This window comes from Lampris incognitus, chromosome 14 (assembly GCF_029633865.1).
Source record: "Lampris incognitus isolate fLamInc1 chromosome 14, fLamInc1.hap2, whole genome shotgun sequence".
Lineage (NCBI taxonomy): Eukaryota > Metazoa > Chordata > Actinopteri > Lampriformes > Lampridae > Lampris > Lampris incognitus.
The window spans coordinates 43,826,892-43,843,250 of record NC_079224.1 but is presented as its reverse complement, the minus strand read 5'-3'; the positions used below and the strand labels follow the sequence as shown (position 1 = coordinate 43,843,250).

The 16,359-nt window shown below is 45.7% G+C and overlaps 1 protein-coding gene across 2 annotated transcripts in view; it reads right to left on the bottom strand.

The window, feature by feature from the left end:
- The window catches only part of LOC130123478 (disco-interacting protein 2 homolog C), a 191,010-nt gene that overhangs the window by 49,850 nt on the left and 124,801 nt on the right, over nt 1–16,359 (bottom strand). For both annotated transcript variants that reach the window (XM_056292647.1, XM_056292649.1), the window contains exons 20-22: nt 15,698–15,812; nt 13,439–13,640; nt 7,716–7,825 (exon numbers count right to left, since the gene is read on the bottom strand). In XM_056292647.1, coding sequence (XP_056148622.1) covers nt 7,716–7,825; nt 13,439–13,640; nt 15,698–15,812 — 427 coding nt within the window. The remainder of the gene's footprint in view (nt 1–7,715; nt 7,826–13,438; nt 13,641–15,697; nt 15,813–16,359) is intronic.

The window sequence follows — 16,359 nt, the reverse complement described above, 5'->3', positions numbered from 1 at the left end:
TCTGTTTGACTCTTGTTGGGTTCAGCTTGTAAAACGTTATAGACTTAGGCTAACAGCTGACAGAATGTGGAACTGGAGTTGGCCCCGCCCACTGCTCCTAGTCTATAGGAAGGGCTAAATGGAACGTGGAACTGGAGTTGGCCTCGCCCACTGCTCCTAGTCTATAGGAAGGGCTAAATGGAATGTGGAACTGGAGTTGGCCCCGCCCACTGCTCCTAGTCTATAGGAAGGGCTAAATGGAATGTGGAACTGGAGTTGGCCCCGCCCACTGCCGCTAGTGTATGGGAAGGGTTAAATGGAATGTGGAACTGGATTTGGCCCTGCCCACTGCTCCTAGTGTAAAGGAAGGGTTAAATGGAACGTGGAACTGGAGTTGGCCCCACCCACTGCCGCTAGTGTATAGGAAGGGTTAAATGGAATGTGGAACTGGAGTTAGCCCCACCCACTGCCGCTAGTGTATAGGAAGGATTACATGGAATGTGGAACTGGAGTTGGCCCCACCCACTGCTCCTAGTGTACAGGAAGGGTTAAATGGAACGTGGAACTGGAGTTAGCCCCACCCACTGCCGCTAGTGTATAGGAAGGATTACATGGAATGTGGAACTGGAGTTGGCCCCGCCCACTGCTCCTAGTGTACAGGAAGGGTTAAATGCGGAGGACAAATTTCATTTCAACGTATACGAGTACTGAGAAATGTCAATAAAGAATGACAAATATCAATCTTATAAATATAAATCTTAAATCTTGAATTTGTCGGCGCTACTATGCTGCTTCTGGGCTTCTGTTTCACAGCGCTTTCTCAGGCGTTGTCTCGGATCTGGAGCCTATTATAATGAGCATTTATGTAGCTCTATAATTTATCCATGATAAGAAAAAATGTTCACAATCTGTTATGTCACATAGAGTGCATAGACAGGACCTCGTTCAGCCAAACCCCTCAGGATTACAAACATGCATAAAACACAACAAACCTTTTCGAAAGTGGTTTTTATTAACAAATAACAATATAAACAACAACACTCTAGAATAACGTAATCCTTAACAATTAATATCTTTAACTAAACCGAAAGACGTGTTGCACCGCTATGCCGTCCATCTCAGCCGGCAACGAGGAGATGTCTGGCTGACTCCTTCCCGAGACATGACTCTGTATGTTGTTGTTCCAAGACTGTAATCTGACCGGCCAGGGTTTGCAGTGCACCGGTCACGCTGGCCTGGGATGTAAACACCGGCCAGGATGAAGGAGGAAAACTCCGGCTGTGAATAAAACAGCCTGCAGTTGATGAACAGTGATTCCAAGTTGGGAATTCAGTGTTTACTTAACACCGTGACATCTGTACACCAAACTTCGCCTATGTAGAAGCAAATTCTTCCACACTTCGCTTTCCCCGACAGCACTGTCACGCTATACGCTCGGTGTAGGTGGAAGCCCGGCAGATGAACCCACTGTTGAGGGTGGATTCGCTGAGCCAGGTTTCAGTCAAACAAAGGGCAGCAGAACATGCAAAGTCTGTCTTCGTCCCATTGAGGAGAAGCAACTCATCCTTTCTGCTGGGCAGGGAGCGCAGAGTCGCCAGGTAAATCGCTGATCGAATCCTCGTGGTCTGAGCCTCACCAGTGCACCAGCGTGCTTCCCACTTCTGCATCATCTCCATGTCTCACAGAGAGCCACTGTTCCTCCAACTAAGAGCTCCAAGACACTTTCCAGGTTTGTGAAAACTGGTGAAAAACTATCTGGATTTAACTGCCTAATGTAGCTCCTGGGTTCAAGCCCCGGGGTAGTCCAACTTTGGGGGGTAGTCCCGGGTCGTCCTCTGTGTGGAGTTTGCATGTTCTCCCCATGTCTGCGTGGGTTTCCTCTGGGTGCTCCGGTTTCCTCCCACAGTCCAAAGACATGTAGGTCAGGTGAATTGGCATTACTAAATTGTCCCTAGGTATGAATGTGTGTGTGTGTGTGAGTGTGAGTGTGTGAGAGGGTCTGGCAGCCTGTCCAGGGTGTCTTCCCGCCTGCCGCCCAATGACTGCTGGGATAGGCTCCAGCATCCCCGTGACCCTGAGCGCAGGGTAAGTGGTTCGGATAATGGATGGATGGATGGATGTTAAACAGTTCTCTAGTGAAAGTACTGGGGTTTGAGTAAGCTGACACACAGAGAATAAACAAAAACAAAGGAAGAGCTGGAGAGCGCTGTATCGAGGCTGCCATCCATGGCGCCATCATGAACCACACACATTTCCACAATGAGTCTGTGCATTAACGTTAAAAGCACCAAAAAAAACAAAACCCTGATCGCAGGATTGAGTCTGAAACCGAAGACGAGCTATGAGCTACGGCAGCTATGTGGTGTTTGTATGAGCTACGGCAGCTATGTGGTGTTTGAAACGGAGACACACTGGAGACAAAAAAATACAATTTTATAACATAACTTCACAATTTTCCACAACCTCAACTATATTCCCAGGACACTTGATACGCTGGGCGTTTTCCATGAGAGGAAAACTTTATTTCCAGGTTTTCCAGAGTGTGTTAAGGAGTAGCTGTAAACAGTGATTAATAAATGAGTAATAAGGCATTAATAAGTATTACTAGGCTCTCAGGCTTGGTTTAAAACTATTATGCCTTAATTTGACCTTCAGCTTCTGGACTGTCAAGAGTAAATTCTTATTACAGCTGGTTTTTATATTTTCACATTTCTTTCATGTAAGACAATTAACTACTACTACTACTACTATATGTATGCAAATTAATTAATTTGATGTAATGCAATTTACAACCACCACTACTATATATGTATGTAAGTTAATTAATAATTAATTTCACGCATTGCAATTTACTACTACTGCTATATGTATGTCTGTTAATTAATAAACTAATTAATTTCATGTAATGCAATTTACTACTACTACATGTATGTATGTTAATTAGCAAATAAATTAATATGATTAATACAACATAATTACAATTAATGATTAATAATAATCTAATCAGTAATACATTGCAAGATAAGTGTATTGTAGGAACTTATAAGTGTCATGCACGTCATGACTCATTTATTAGTCCATATTTAGTTTTGCTCATGTGAGTGGTGGTGCTGGCTGGTGCTGTGTGGTGTTGGCTGGTGCTGTGTGGTGCCGTGTGGTGCTGTGTGGTGTTGGCTGGTGCTGTGTGGTGTTGGCTGGTGCTGTGTGGTGCTGGCTGGTCCTGTCGTCTACTGTGTCTTCATGTTTTTCAGAGTGATTTAAATCCCTCTGAGACCGTCCCTGTGATTTAGGACTGGCTAAATAAACTGCGCTGGTGTTTTTCTGCAGCTCGGCCTTGAAAACTTGCCGCCGTGTGGCGTTTCATGCCTGCTTGGGAAAACATTCCTCACATCCTAAAACCCCGTGTGACTTCTGCTACACAACATCCCTGCAAATCCCAACAAAATGTTGAGCGAAGGATCCGTTAAACGCTTAGAGAAAACACAGAGGGGGTCTTCCAGACAGGAAACCGGGGAGCCACGTGGCTCAACGGAGAGGAATTCTGGGAGATGGAATTGTATTGTGTTATCTGCTGCAAGTGACGACACCTAACTCAGCTAACTCTGATTTTCTGATTGGTGAGTAAATCTCAGAAGCCTACCTGCCACTTGGCGAGTAACAAAAAAGTGAAATCCAACTACTTAATCCCCCCCCATCTCTCTCTCTCCCTAGCAACAGCAATAACGTAACAAAAACAATAACAGAAATTAACCAACCAAAATGCATTAGAACAATAACAAAGCACCAACAACAACAGAAACGAACCAATCAAAGTGCATTAGAATGTTGCTAGACGCTACTGGCGGGTAACATTACGCACACACTCGAGAGGAACGACGACAGCAGCACCCGTCAAACTCGGTACTAGCCTACTCTATTCTTTTAACTGACCTTAGCGAGCAACACCAGTTACATGGCGATATTTAGAAGGCGCAAAACCACCATCAGAAAGACAACCATGCCCTGAAGAGGAGGAAGAAGCCACCATCACCACCAAACCGAAAAAAATAAAGTTTAGTGAAAAGTGGAGGTATGACGATAAAGGAGCTGCGAGAGGCTGGCTGCAGTATAATGCGCAGACCGTGATAATGAGTTGCTCCGTCTGTCGCTAGTTGCCAAAAACCGTAGCAAGTCATTTGTCATCGGTAACAAGATAATGAAGGCAGAAAACATCAGGGAACATGAGACCTCCAGATATCACATTACCTGTATGAATGCCTCTCGGGCTCAATCGGAGCCTGTCCTCGCAACATCCTCCATAAAGGCACTAATAGCCATGTCCGAGCAGACCAGCATGAGAATGCAGAACATGTTTAGGACTGTGCATGCCATTGGCAAGAAGGCCAGACCACTCTCCGACTTCGAATGGATGTGCGAGTAAGTGAATTTAGTTGTCAACTCAAAATATCCTTATACAGCGTAAACAAAGTGCTGGCTGTAGCTAACGTTAGCCAGCTAGCACTAGTATGTGACAGCTTGCACTAACGTTAGCTGTGTGCTAGCTTCAACACCATGAAACAGGTTAAAACTGATTGGCGGTCAGGGTCCGTGGTGGTGTAGCGGTCTAAGCATCGGCTTTGTGTTGATGCAGTTGCCCACTGGGGACCGGGGTTCGTGCCCCGGTCTCGTCAGATCCGACTATGACCGGACTCGATGAAGCAGCGATAATGGGTAGCACTGTCTTTGGGAGGGGGGCGGAGTCGGCTTGTGTTCGTCACATGACTACGTCTCTGTGTGTCAGAAAAAGCAGTGGCGAGGCCTGGATTCGCCTTGCCACGGAAGTGGCGAGGCGTCTCCCTCGAGACTGCCGGCCGGAGAGATGCAGTTGGTGAACGCATGCAGTACGAGGGTGGGTGTTTGAACTAAAATAGGGATCAATTGGCCACTAAATTGGGAGAATCAGAAATAAATTTAAGAAAAAACTGATTGGCGGTCCAACCTCAACTCAGACACAGTCTCGGATCTCCTGATGGTGCAGCTGTCATCTCCTGAGATCAGGGAGTATGACCCAACCAGTGCTGTTGAGCTGTGGCACCAAGACTCTGTCAGGAGCAGGAGGCCAGACTTCATGGACGGTGCAAAGAGAGTGGCTGCTGTAGAGTGAGTAGTAGTCTGGGACAAGGGATGGGCATGTGGAGCACTCGAGTAATTACTATAATACTGCAAATAAAACATGAAATCATACTTGTAACATTTTATCTTTTAACCACTGACTAACTTTACATAAAATATTTTTGCTTCAGATCTGCTCTTGTCACGTTTTTAAAAGCTTTTATTCAACACAATACTTATTCTCTCATTGATATGTACTGAAAATGTATGTATGGCACAAAAAAGACTACTAATTATTTTGGCCGGTAAAAAATATGCTTGGCCGGTAGATTTTTTCATCTACCAGTCCCATTGGCCGGTAAGCCAAAAAGTTAATTTTAGACCCTGTGTGTGTGTGTGTGTGAGAGAGAGAGAGGGAGAGAGAGAGAGAGAGAGAGAGAGAGAGAGAGAGAGAGAGAGAGAGAGAGAGAGAGAGAGAGAGAGAGAGAGAGAGAGAGAGAGAGAGAGAGAGAGAGAGAGAGAGAGAGAGAGAGAGAGAAGAGAGAGAGAGAATGTGTGTGTGTGGTGTGTGTGTGACAGAGAGAGACTGAATAACAATTACTGGCTCAAAATTTCCATTGCTCCAAATGAAAATATTTTCTATTGTGAATCTAATTAAGATTTCTACTAAGGTTAAAGTGCTCTGAACACAGCCGTCCCCAACTATTTCAAAACCTGTCTCGATTAATTTCAAAACATGTCTCTAATATCTCAAAACCCTTCTCTAATACTTCAAAACCTGTCTCTAATAATTAATGGTGATGCTCATGAATGATTTGACCAAATAAATTCACAATAGATTCTGTGTGTGTGTGTGTGTGTCGTGTCTCTATTATGTGTCTATGCTGCTGAGACACTGATCCATGCTTCATCTTTTCCTGCCCTGATTACTGCACCTCACTCCTCTATAGCATCAGTGCTAGCTCTATGAAGAGACTCCAACTGGTCCAGAACGCATCCGCCCGACTTTTAACTTTCACCAAATCCTGGCACCACATCACCCCAGTCCTAAAAGACCTCCACTGGCTACCCATCTCCCACCGGATCAGTTACAAAATCCTGGGTCTTACTTATAAAGCCCTTCACCAACTGGCTCCCCCATACCTCACCGACCTCCTCTCCCCCTACCAACCCTCTCGGTCCCTCAGATCCACCTCAGCCTCCATTTTCTCTACCCACAGGTCCAACCTCGGCGGCTTTCGTGACCGAGCCTTCTCCAGGGCAGCTCCCAGGCTCTGGAACTCACTCCTGTGATTTATGTGATTTATGATGTTTGTTTTTCTTGCCCTTTTATATGTGTTTAAGTGGGAGGGTACTGCTGGCGTCGTGTGTGGCTGCCACTTCTCCCTCTCGTAGCCCCCCTTCCCATCCACCACTGTGTTTGCCCCCCTCCCCATCCACCCCTGTATGTTTGCCCCCCTCCCCGTCCACCCCTGTATGTCTGTGTTATGTTTATCTGTCGTAGTTTCACCCCGTTTATTGAAAAGCCACTTTGAGTATTAGAAAAGCGCTATATAAGTTTAATCTACTATTATTATTATTATTATTATTAGTTAGAAGCTCACTGGACACTGTGTCCAGACCTAAACTAAGACTGAACACACCTCCGGTCTCCCTTCATTCCAGCTCATGACAGGGTCATGGACTCAGGAGACGCTTTACCCCCCGGCGGCGTGCGTCTCAGCTGGAAAACGTCTCCCCCCCCATGTAAACTGCGGGACTCTTAATGCAGTGTTCCTCTCACTTCTGTACGCCACGCTCCACCACCGCTCTGCTTTTCCCAGAGTGCTTTGAGGCTTTCAACTGACACGCAAGGTTCCCAGTCGTCGGGAATACCCAACATTTCGGATGCCGGGAATAGAAAAGCAGCGCGAAAGCTTATTTTTAATTTTGTTCAATTTAGCAGATTAAAACGCCCTGCCTGAGGACCTGAAAGAGGCCCCCATACCGGACACATTTAAAAGCTTAGATGAGTGATGAAGCATTTCTCTCCAGATGAACTGATTCAACTTCCTGTGATTTCTTACCTGGACTACTGAGCATGCATAACGTATGAACACATGAACGAGCGACATTAAACAGGAATGAGAGAACATGAATGTAGGACAGCTAATGCAGGGCTACAAACATTAACGTGAGAAGGGACCAAAATGGTACTGATGAAAGAGTGGAAGCTCCTAACAGTAAACTGGGTTAGGCTGGATAAGTTGTGATGATCTGTAGCCTCTGAACACATAACGCTCGTCTGCACAATGTAAGGTTCGAGTATGACTTCTGTGATAAATAAGTCCCTTTTATATGCACAGCCCATTATAAATAGTGCTTTCTGTCAAATAATGATGATTTGCTGAATGAAAAAGTAGTAATGACATTATAATTTGGTGTCAGAGGTCATCGTTTAGGGTATTTACGGCAGCAGTTTACATGTACGAGGACACAAATCTTAACGTTAAATGTCATGAGGAAGTAATGTTGAAGACCACTGTTCCAAAGCCAAACCACCATGGACCCATAATACACTCCCCTGGACCCCAGAAGAGAGTGTGTGTGTGTGTGCACATGGTGATGGTGATGGTGATAACCAGCAGCCCCCCTCTCACACACACCTTCCTTGCCTGGTCATTGTCTTCGATCTGTCCCAGGTCCCTGCCGCTGGCCTGGGCGATCCTCTTCCCCGACACCAGGTTCCCCACCATGACGGAGGCCGGCCCGATCTCTGAGCGACACATAGAGCAAGAGAGAGGGAGAAGAGCAGAGACCGTAAAGCTGTCGTCCCCAAATTAAAAAACATGTTGCTTAATTCAGTACAGCATATCTACTCAAGTATATCTACAACATACATCTAATGTACGTTAAAAAACATTTTTATACATTATATGCAAAAGGAGTATTTAATACATTAAATACATCTCAGTATATTTAAAAAAGTATATTAAATAAAGTATACCTATCATGTGTATATTCAAGTATATTTAGCAATGACGTCGCTACATTAGAGGCCGGTGGGCACCAGATGGCACAATTGCCCACATGATGAATAATTTAATGTAAACAGTATCTTTTTTCCCTTCGTATCTAAGACTGTTGAGCGTTAATGACATATAACAACGGCAGCGCTGTCCGAAACATTCCAGATATCTTCTGTACCTGCCGTGTAAAGGTCAGTACTTCACCTAGCGGTCTTCGTCTGGTGAGCATGGGGCCCGTCAGCATTCGTTTAACCAAGCGAGCAGCTGAAAACACTGCGCGACACGCTTTCAGTGATGAGCCACGGGGCACGTTCATGTTAGCCCCATGCTGAGGGCAGCCAATAAAATACCATAGAATAGACGACCTACGTCAAGACGTTTAGTAAACGTCACGTATGGTATCACGCTGCTACGCAGCTAAAAAAAAAAAAATCTTCCATTAACAATTAATTTATTCGTACATTTTTACTCTGCCTTTATTGTTGAAAGAATGCACATATCACATGCTGGCCATTCAAATCAACAACAGTTCGTGTTTTTTCGAGTTTAGAGTGATACTGCGTCATCGGTTTCGCGGTCCACAGTGAGCTGACGGTTGTACCCACTGGCTGCCGCGCCTGACTCGTGCAAGATGTGGCGAAGGCACCCCCGGAGAAAATGTCCGGTCAGCGTATCCGGGAAAATGGGAGTTGTCATCATGAGTTTATTAACTGGCGGGAAAATGTCCTTACCGTGTCATCGCTAGTGGGAATATCAGAGGAACTGCGTGTCATACTCAATGACGGCTGTCCGTCACGTGCCTGCGTGACAGGAGTGAGCACACCACGCCGTTCTTCTGATAGTCCCACTACACAAGGTCTCCTCTATCAACACTGATATCTTAGCAAACTGCTGTAAACTTAACTACAAACCAGCCACCATGGTCATTCTCATCAAGTTATTTAGTTTTAAATCAGGGCAAACTAACCACGTCCTCACACAGCCAGGTAACTTAGGTTAGCTAGCTAGCTAGCTATGGCGGTAACACCGGCAGCCAGTGCCCTTTTGCAAGGCTCAATGTTGTGACTGTAAATTGATATGAACCATCCCGTTAAACACGTAGGCTGGAGACCAGAAAGTGGCACAGGTGGATGAAGAAGTAAGGAGAAAAACAGGCCGGAAACTGACTGATATTCTGCTTAAACACTGATTCAGTTTTACAAGATGGCTCAAGATAGTCTACGGTAGGTTGCCTCCAATCCTTTGGTAGCCAGCAGTCATGGAAAGGTTTTTCCCTCCAAATTTTCAAAAAAAATTATTTATTTTTTTTTTTGGAAAATTGACAAAAAATTTGTTGGCAGCCTGTGTGTTGTTTTTTTTTTTATCCCCCCCCTTTTCTCCCCACTTGTATCCGGCCAATTACCCCACTCTTCCGAGCTGTCCCGGTCTCTGCTGATCCGGGTAGGGCTGCAGACTACCACATGCCTCCTCTGATACATGTAGAGTTGCCAGCTGCTTCTTTTCGCCTGACAGTGAGGAGTTTAACCAGGGGGTCGTAGCACGTGGGAGGATCACACTATTGCTCCCAGTTCCCCCTCCCCCCTGAACAGGCGCCCCCGACTGACCAGAGGAGGCGCTAGTGCAGCAACCAGGACACATACCCACATCCGGCTTCCCACCCGCAGACACGGCCAATTGTGTCTGTAGGGACGCCCGACCAAGCAGGAGGTAACACGGGGGATTCGAATCGCCGATCCCCGAGCCTGTGTATATTTGTAAAATGGAAATTAATTCCAGATGAATGTAACTATTAAAGAGACTGTTCTATTCTTATTACTTCGTATCATTATTCTCTTCTTTAGTGAGAACACCATCACTACAGATACACAGCAGAGTGCACTTACAGATTTTACTGTCCTCAGCTGTAGTTTTACACACCGCCAACAGTATCTAGAATGACTGACTAGCGCTTCAGTGTTCAGAGCAGAAGGTTGCTCACCTTGTTATATTTTATCTACAGTTTGTCAAATGATATCAATCCGATTTTGTAGTCTATGCGCACCTATGGCAACCTTGAAACCACAGCGCCCCCCACATACCAAATCCCAATCTAACCCCTGCTGCTTGACAACTTCGGATTTGTAATGTGATGCCATACAACAAGGTAATATACCAGTTGTGTGAGATCAAATGCTGTTATTGATGATGTCACTCATATCCCGGTCTCCACTTCCACAACTCCTGCACCGCCTTACGTTAATGTGTGCATTTGTGATTCATCCATTGATGAGGTGTGTTTGTTTTCATTGAGCAGGTAGTTTGTGTGTGATTTCATTGAGCTGGTAGGTTTGTGTGCGATTTCATTGAGGAGTCGGATGCTGCCCATACAAAGTTAATTGTGCCCCACCGGGCTTTCCGTGCCAGAGACGCCACTGACATTTTGGAGGACGAGATGAAGGTGACACCAGCGGGAGAAAAACACTAAGAGAATGTTTGCTCGGTTTTGCGTTAGCATTAGTATTTCACATTAGCCGTGTCAACTTGGACATCTCTCGCTCGACTGTCTGCTTTAGAAAGGCAGCAGTTCCGGCTTGGTCGGGCGTCCCTACAGACACACTTAGCCCTGTCTGCAGGTGGGAAGCCGGATGTGGGTATGTGTCCTAGTCACTGCACTAGCGCCTCCTCTGGCTGGTTGGGGAGCAGGTTCGGGGGGAGGGGGAACCGAGGGGAATAGCGTGATCCTCCCATGTGCTACGTCCCCCTGGTGAAACTCCTCACTGTCAGGTGAAAAGAAGCGGCTGGTGACTCCACATGTATCAGAGGAGACATGTGGTAGTCTGCAGCCCCCCCGGATCGGCAGAGGGGTTGGAGTTAAGTTGAAACGAGGAGCTTGGGATTTTTATTTGCCCCCTGTGGACAGAAGTGGTAGTGCGTCGTTCGCGGAAGAACAGCGAAATGAACCGTCCATTCATCCTCTGGTATCTGGTGTGATTGTTATGTAGAGACGAGCGAGCGATGTAGTGGTGTTCTGGAAAAACAGCCATTTGATACACAGCCCTGAGGTAATGTACCTATAATTACAGCCATGCATCTCGTCTGTGTGCTGCAAATCGTTTTATCAGATTTTGCTAAGAATCCGACGAGGAGACAGCATTTGGGACTTTAATATAGAAACATCTAATCTTCTCACTGACAGCCTTATTTGATTATGTCGGTCATATAGAGGCATCAAAACTAAAGTGGGACTGATAAATTATAAGTGGAAAACCCCCTCATGGCTTTAACTTTTGTAATGTTACATACTTAATAACTGCAGCTGATATGACAGGAACTCTTGGCTGCGATATGATTATTATTCAGTACTCCCAAGATGCCTTGTAGCTTTTAATATATCTGCTAATTACCGACTCTCTTGGAAGTCGCTCTGGATAAATGCATCTGCTAAATGATAAAATGTAAATCATAAAAGGCATGCAGACAGACCGGCAACACTGCTAATGAGCTACAACCGAGTTAGCTTGTCAAGACTGTCTGCTTCACAAAGAACCACACATCCAAACCGTCACACGGCACCGCCACCACACTGAATTTAAAAACCTCTGACTCAAGTTGCAATAAAAACTAGACTCTATCTGCAAATATGCATGAGGAATCAAACCTGTAAACCTGTCAGTGTAGAGCTGAAAAGCTGTGTGATGGAAACAAAAATCCCATTCATAGTCCATCCATCCACTATCTGAACTGCTTATCCTGCTCTCAGGGTGGCGGGGATGCTGGAGCCGATCCCAGCAGTCATTGAGCAGCAGGTGGGGAGACACCCTGGACAGGCTGCCAGGCCATCACAGGGACGACACACACACACACACACACACATAGGGGCAATTTAGTATGGCTGATTCACCTGACCTACATGTCTTTGGACTGTGGGAGGAAACCGGAGCACCCGGAGAAAACCCACGCAGACACGGGGAGAACATGCAAACTCCACACAGAGGATGACCCGGGATGACCCCCAAGGCTGGACTACCCCAGGGCTCGAGCCCAGAACCTTCTTGCTGTGAGGTGACAGTGCTAACCACTGCGCCACCCCATTCATAGTCACCCTAGGGAACTTGATGATGTATTAACAGTACAAGGTAGACTTCGTATAAGCTACAGGATTGTGAAACGCGATATGCTTCTGTTGAAGCCATAAGTCAGTTTGATTTCGCTTTGGTTTTAAGATGTTGTGTCTTACTACCACATTCCTAGTGAAGTACTACACTACCCATAGTCCTTTACTGAGTTCCACCAATCAGAGACATTACTGTCACTATGGAGAGGTAAACTCTGACAAAGCTGAGTGGGTGGAAGTCAGAACGTAGTGACATAATGTCGTCTACGTTGGCTAGCGGGGCATGCTCCACCAAGTTTTGTGTTAGACATGATGGGCTTTTTTGGAATGAAGAAAAGACAAATTATAAAACACAACAACATATAAAAGATGGCATGAAAAATGAAATTAAAGATGAAATGTCGCAAAAGTTGAGAGGGGAAAGGGACTCGATGTCGTCATACACAAAGCTTTATGGGACGAGCAGTTCATTCCCTCTTGAAATCAGCATCAGAATAGTATACAGTGTTGCGCCTTTGTTTTGTTTTTTTCTGTTTTCAAAATTTCCTAGCCTTGAATCATTCTGCTCTGTGCATAACTGTAGTCCACTGACTTCCGGTTTCTACTGCAGTGGTCATACCAGTTTCCTGTTTGTTGGTGTGTGCTGTTGACAATGGCATATTTTCCGCGATGCCTGCAAGCTTTACCATGGATAAATGTCAACGACATGCACAGAATTGTTGGCAAACTTTCATCTGCATCTACCAGCAAACGGGTGAAAAGTTTCAAGTTGTACATATCAAGATACGTATGCTGGTAGGCGGTAGGTAGGTGGTATAGACAATTCTGTGCATGTTGTTGACATTTATCCATGGTAAATCGTGCAGGCATCTTGAAAAATATGCCATTATCAATAGCACGCGCAAACAGACAGGAAACTGGTATGACCACTGCAATAGAAACCGGAAGTCAGTGGACTACAGTTATGTACAGAGTCGACTGTTATAAGGACACGACTCGGGTTGGATCTGTTCGAGGCTAAAAACTTCTTACATAGGGACTTTCTGAAAACTCTATGGCAAAAATGAAAGGGGAATTTACCCCTGGAACCTGTGCTGCTGAAAATGTGGGCTGTCACTTTGCAGTTCTGTTAGTGCCTTCAGATTCAGACAACTTTTATTTATCCCAGAAGGGCAACTCAGTTTTACAATCTGCCCAGACCATACACAAACTCAACCGTTAGTGCCCTGTTCAATTACATGAGTGCACAATGTCTTCCTAGACCTACCTGGCTGTTTCTGGCGGGGCTTGGGCAGGTTGGTGACACAGGTGTGGGGACACATGAGGACGTTACAGGGGTGGAGCGCTCCCTCCAGGAAGAGCTGCTTCGTCTCTGACAGGTGGATTCCACCCAGCGGGGTCTTGGGGAGGGTGTTGGAGGGCACCAGAGCCAGGCAATACACCCCTACCTGGTGGATTCCGTCAATGGCCTGTCCACACATATGTCAACATGTCAAATGTATTTGCAAACAGGAGAGGATTATCACAACGTAAACAAAGCGCTCTATGGAGCCATAAATCACATAAAACTCAGCAAAATAAATAAATAAATTTTAAAAAATTAAATAAAAAGCATACTTTTAGGCGAAAGTTCATCTACTGGTTGATCACCTCATGGACGATATTTTCAATAAAGATCTTTATTGAAAATATCAACCACGCTACATAATGTTAGCTAGCTAGTTTGCTAATGGGGTGATCAACCAGTAGGTGAACTTTCACCTAAAAGTATGCTTTTTTTGTGCTTTTGGAAAAACGTATCCTAATATAAACAACTGCAAGTCGAATATAAAAGGTGACCCTGCGCATGTATTGTATGATGTAGCTAAAAGGACTACACTATTAAACCCAGTTTTGCCTGCAGCATTACAACTCTATGAACTACAGCGAAAGAGGAATGTCAGGAATGCAAGCTGTCCCGACTGCATTGTGATGACATTATCCGGACACATTTTGGCAGCCCAGATGCAATTTGGCCCGACAGCGCCATCTAAAATAAGGTACACAAAGGGGATGGCAGTGGATTGTCTTGGCCTCATGAACACGATGTGGCTAACCTTGAACTGATAAACAACTGAAAACTTCACTTCCTGTCGAACTTCTCTTTCTGTGGATCTGAAGTACAAATTCACAGCCTACGCAACTCAAGTGTACCACTAGTGGGAGCTAACTTTCCCTGCAGCAGCAACAGTCTTTTTGTGCATGTATGAGTTTGTGTTATTATTAATGTGTGGGTGTCACATGGAGATAAACTATATTAAAATTAGAAAGATTAGAAAGACTGTGTGTTTGTATATAACATATCTGTTTCAAAGACCTGCTCTTCCAAAGTGACACCCATCCATCCATCCATCCAATCCAACCATCCATTATCCAAACTGCTTATCCTGCTCTCAGGGTCACAGGGATGCTGGAGCCTATCCCAGCAGTCATTGGGCAGCAGGCGGGGAGACACCCTGGGCAGGCCGCCAGGCCACACAGGGCCGACACACACACCTAGGAACAATTTAGCAGGGCTGATTCACCTGACCTACATGTCTTTGGACTGTGGTAGGAAACCGGAGCACTCGGAGGAAAGCCATGCAGACGTGGGGAGAACATGCAAACTCCACACACAGGACGACCCGGGACGACCCCGGGGCTCCAACCCAGGACCTTCTTGCTGTGAGGCGACCGCCCTAACCACTGCGCCACTGTGCCACCCCCAAAGTGACTTGTTCTAGTAAAACTAATTATTCACTACCACTGATGTTGTACATTTGAAGAGAACATCACTGTCTTGGAACTATTAAGTAATGACCTAAGTTTTTGTTTTATTATTTCCACATTCAATCCTTGGGCAATTTAAGCAAGAAGTTGTAAAACTATGGTATACATATTTTGTGTAGATATATATGGTTGCTTTTTTTATGTGTGCAAATTTACTTGGACCCAAAACCGCACAACCCAGTGGAGGCTCAAATGGTCCAAAAAGGGATAACATAAATGAGGTCACTGAATATTAACATTATGGCATATCACAACAGTGTCCTACCACCACACACACACACACACACACACACACACACACACACACACACACACACACACACACACACACACACACACATCGCAGCAACAATCTTCAGAGTTAGCAGACAAGCTGAGTGGGGGGAAAAAACAGCAGTCAGTAAGTCAGTATGATATTAGATGAATCGAGATTCGGTTTATCATGGCCATAAAAATGCAGATGGTTTTTACAGCATGACCACAGTCTCCACGCTGGCTGCCTGGAAGAGCTGAGGCCATACTATAGCAGACATACTGGCTGGATTCATGGCTGGAACTGGTTTTGGTTTGACTGGGCACAAATGTGGTACAAGAGTGTACGTCTGTGCAACGGATATGTGCACCATACACATGAACATTAGGTTAGGAATGTAAGGTGTAGGTGACTGAATGCATGACAACTGTAATTACGTGAGTGTGTGTGTGTGTGTGTGTGTACCTGCAGCACACGGCTCATCCACTGGAAGCTGTCCTCCTCGGTGGAGTCTGGCCTCTGTTCCGCTACCACAACAATCCTCTCATCATGGAGCACCGTGATGGAGAACACCGCTATCCTGAAAAAGACACACACACACACACAATAGCACACTTTATCACTGTCCTACTATCAAATGTTTTCCTAACAGTGCTGAAAGTGATGTTAGTAGCCAGACAGATCTCACCAGGTATCTGGTCTCTCTTTCATTCAGTGATAATAAAAAAAAAAAGGTCCGGGTGGCGTAGCCGTCTATTCAGTTGCCTACCAACATGAGGATTGCCGCATCAAATCCCCGTGTTACCTCCGGCTTGGTCGGGTGTCCCTACAGACACAATTGGCCGTGTCTGCGGGTGGGAAGCCGGATGTGGGTATGTGTCCGGGTTCGCTGCACTAACGCCTCTTCTGGTCAGTCGGGACGCCTGTTCGGGGGGGGGGGGGGACTAGGGGGAATAGCGTGATCCTCCCACACGCTACGTCTCCCCGGTGAAACTCCTCACTGTCAGGTGAAAAGAAGCGGCTGGTGACTCCACATGTATCGGAGGAGGCATGTGGTAGTCTGCAGCCCTCCCCAGACCAGACCGACCAGAGGAGGCACTAGTACAGCGACCAGGACACATTCCCCA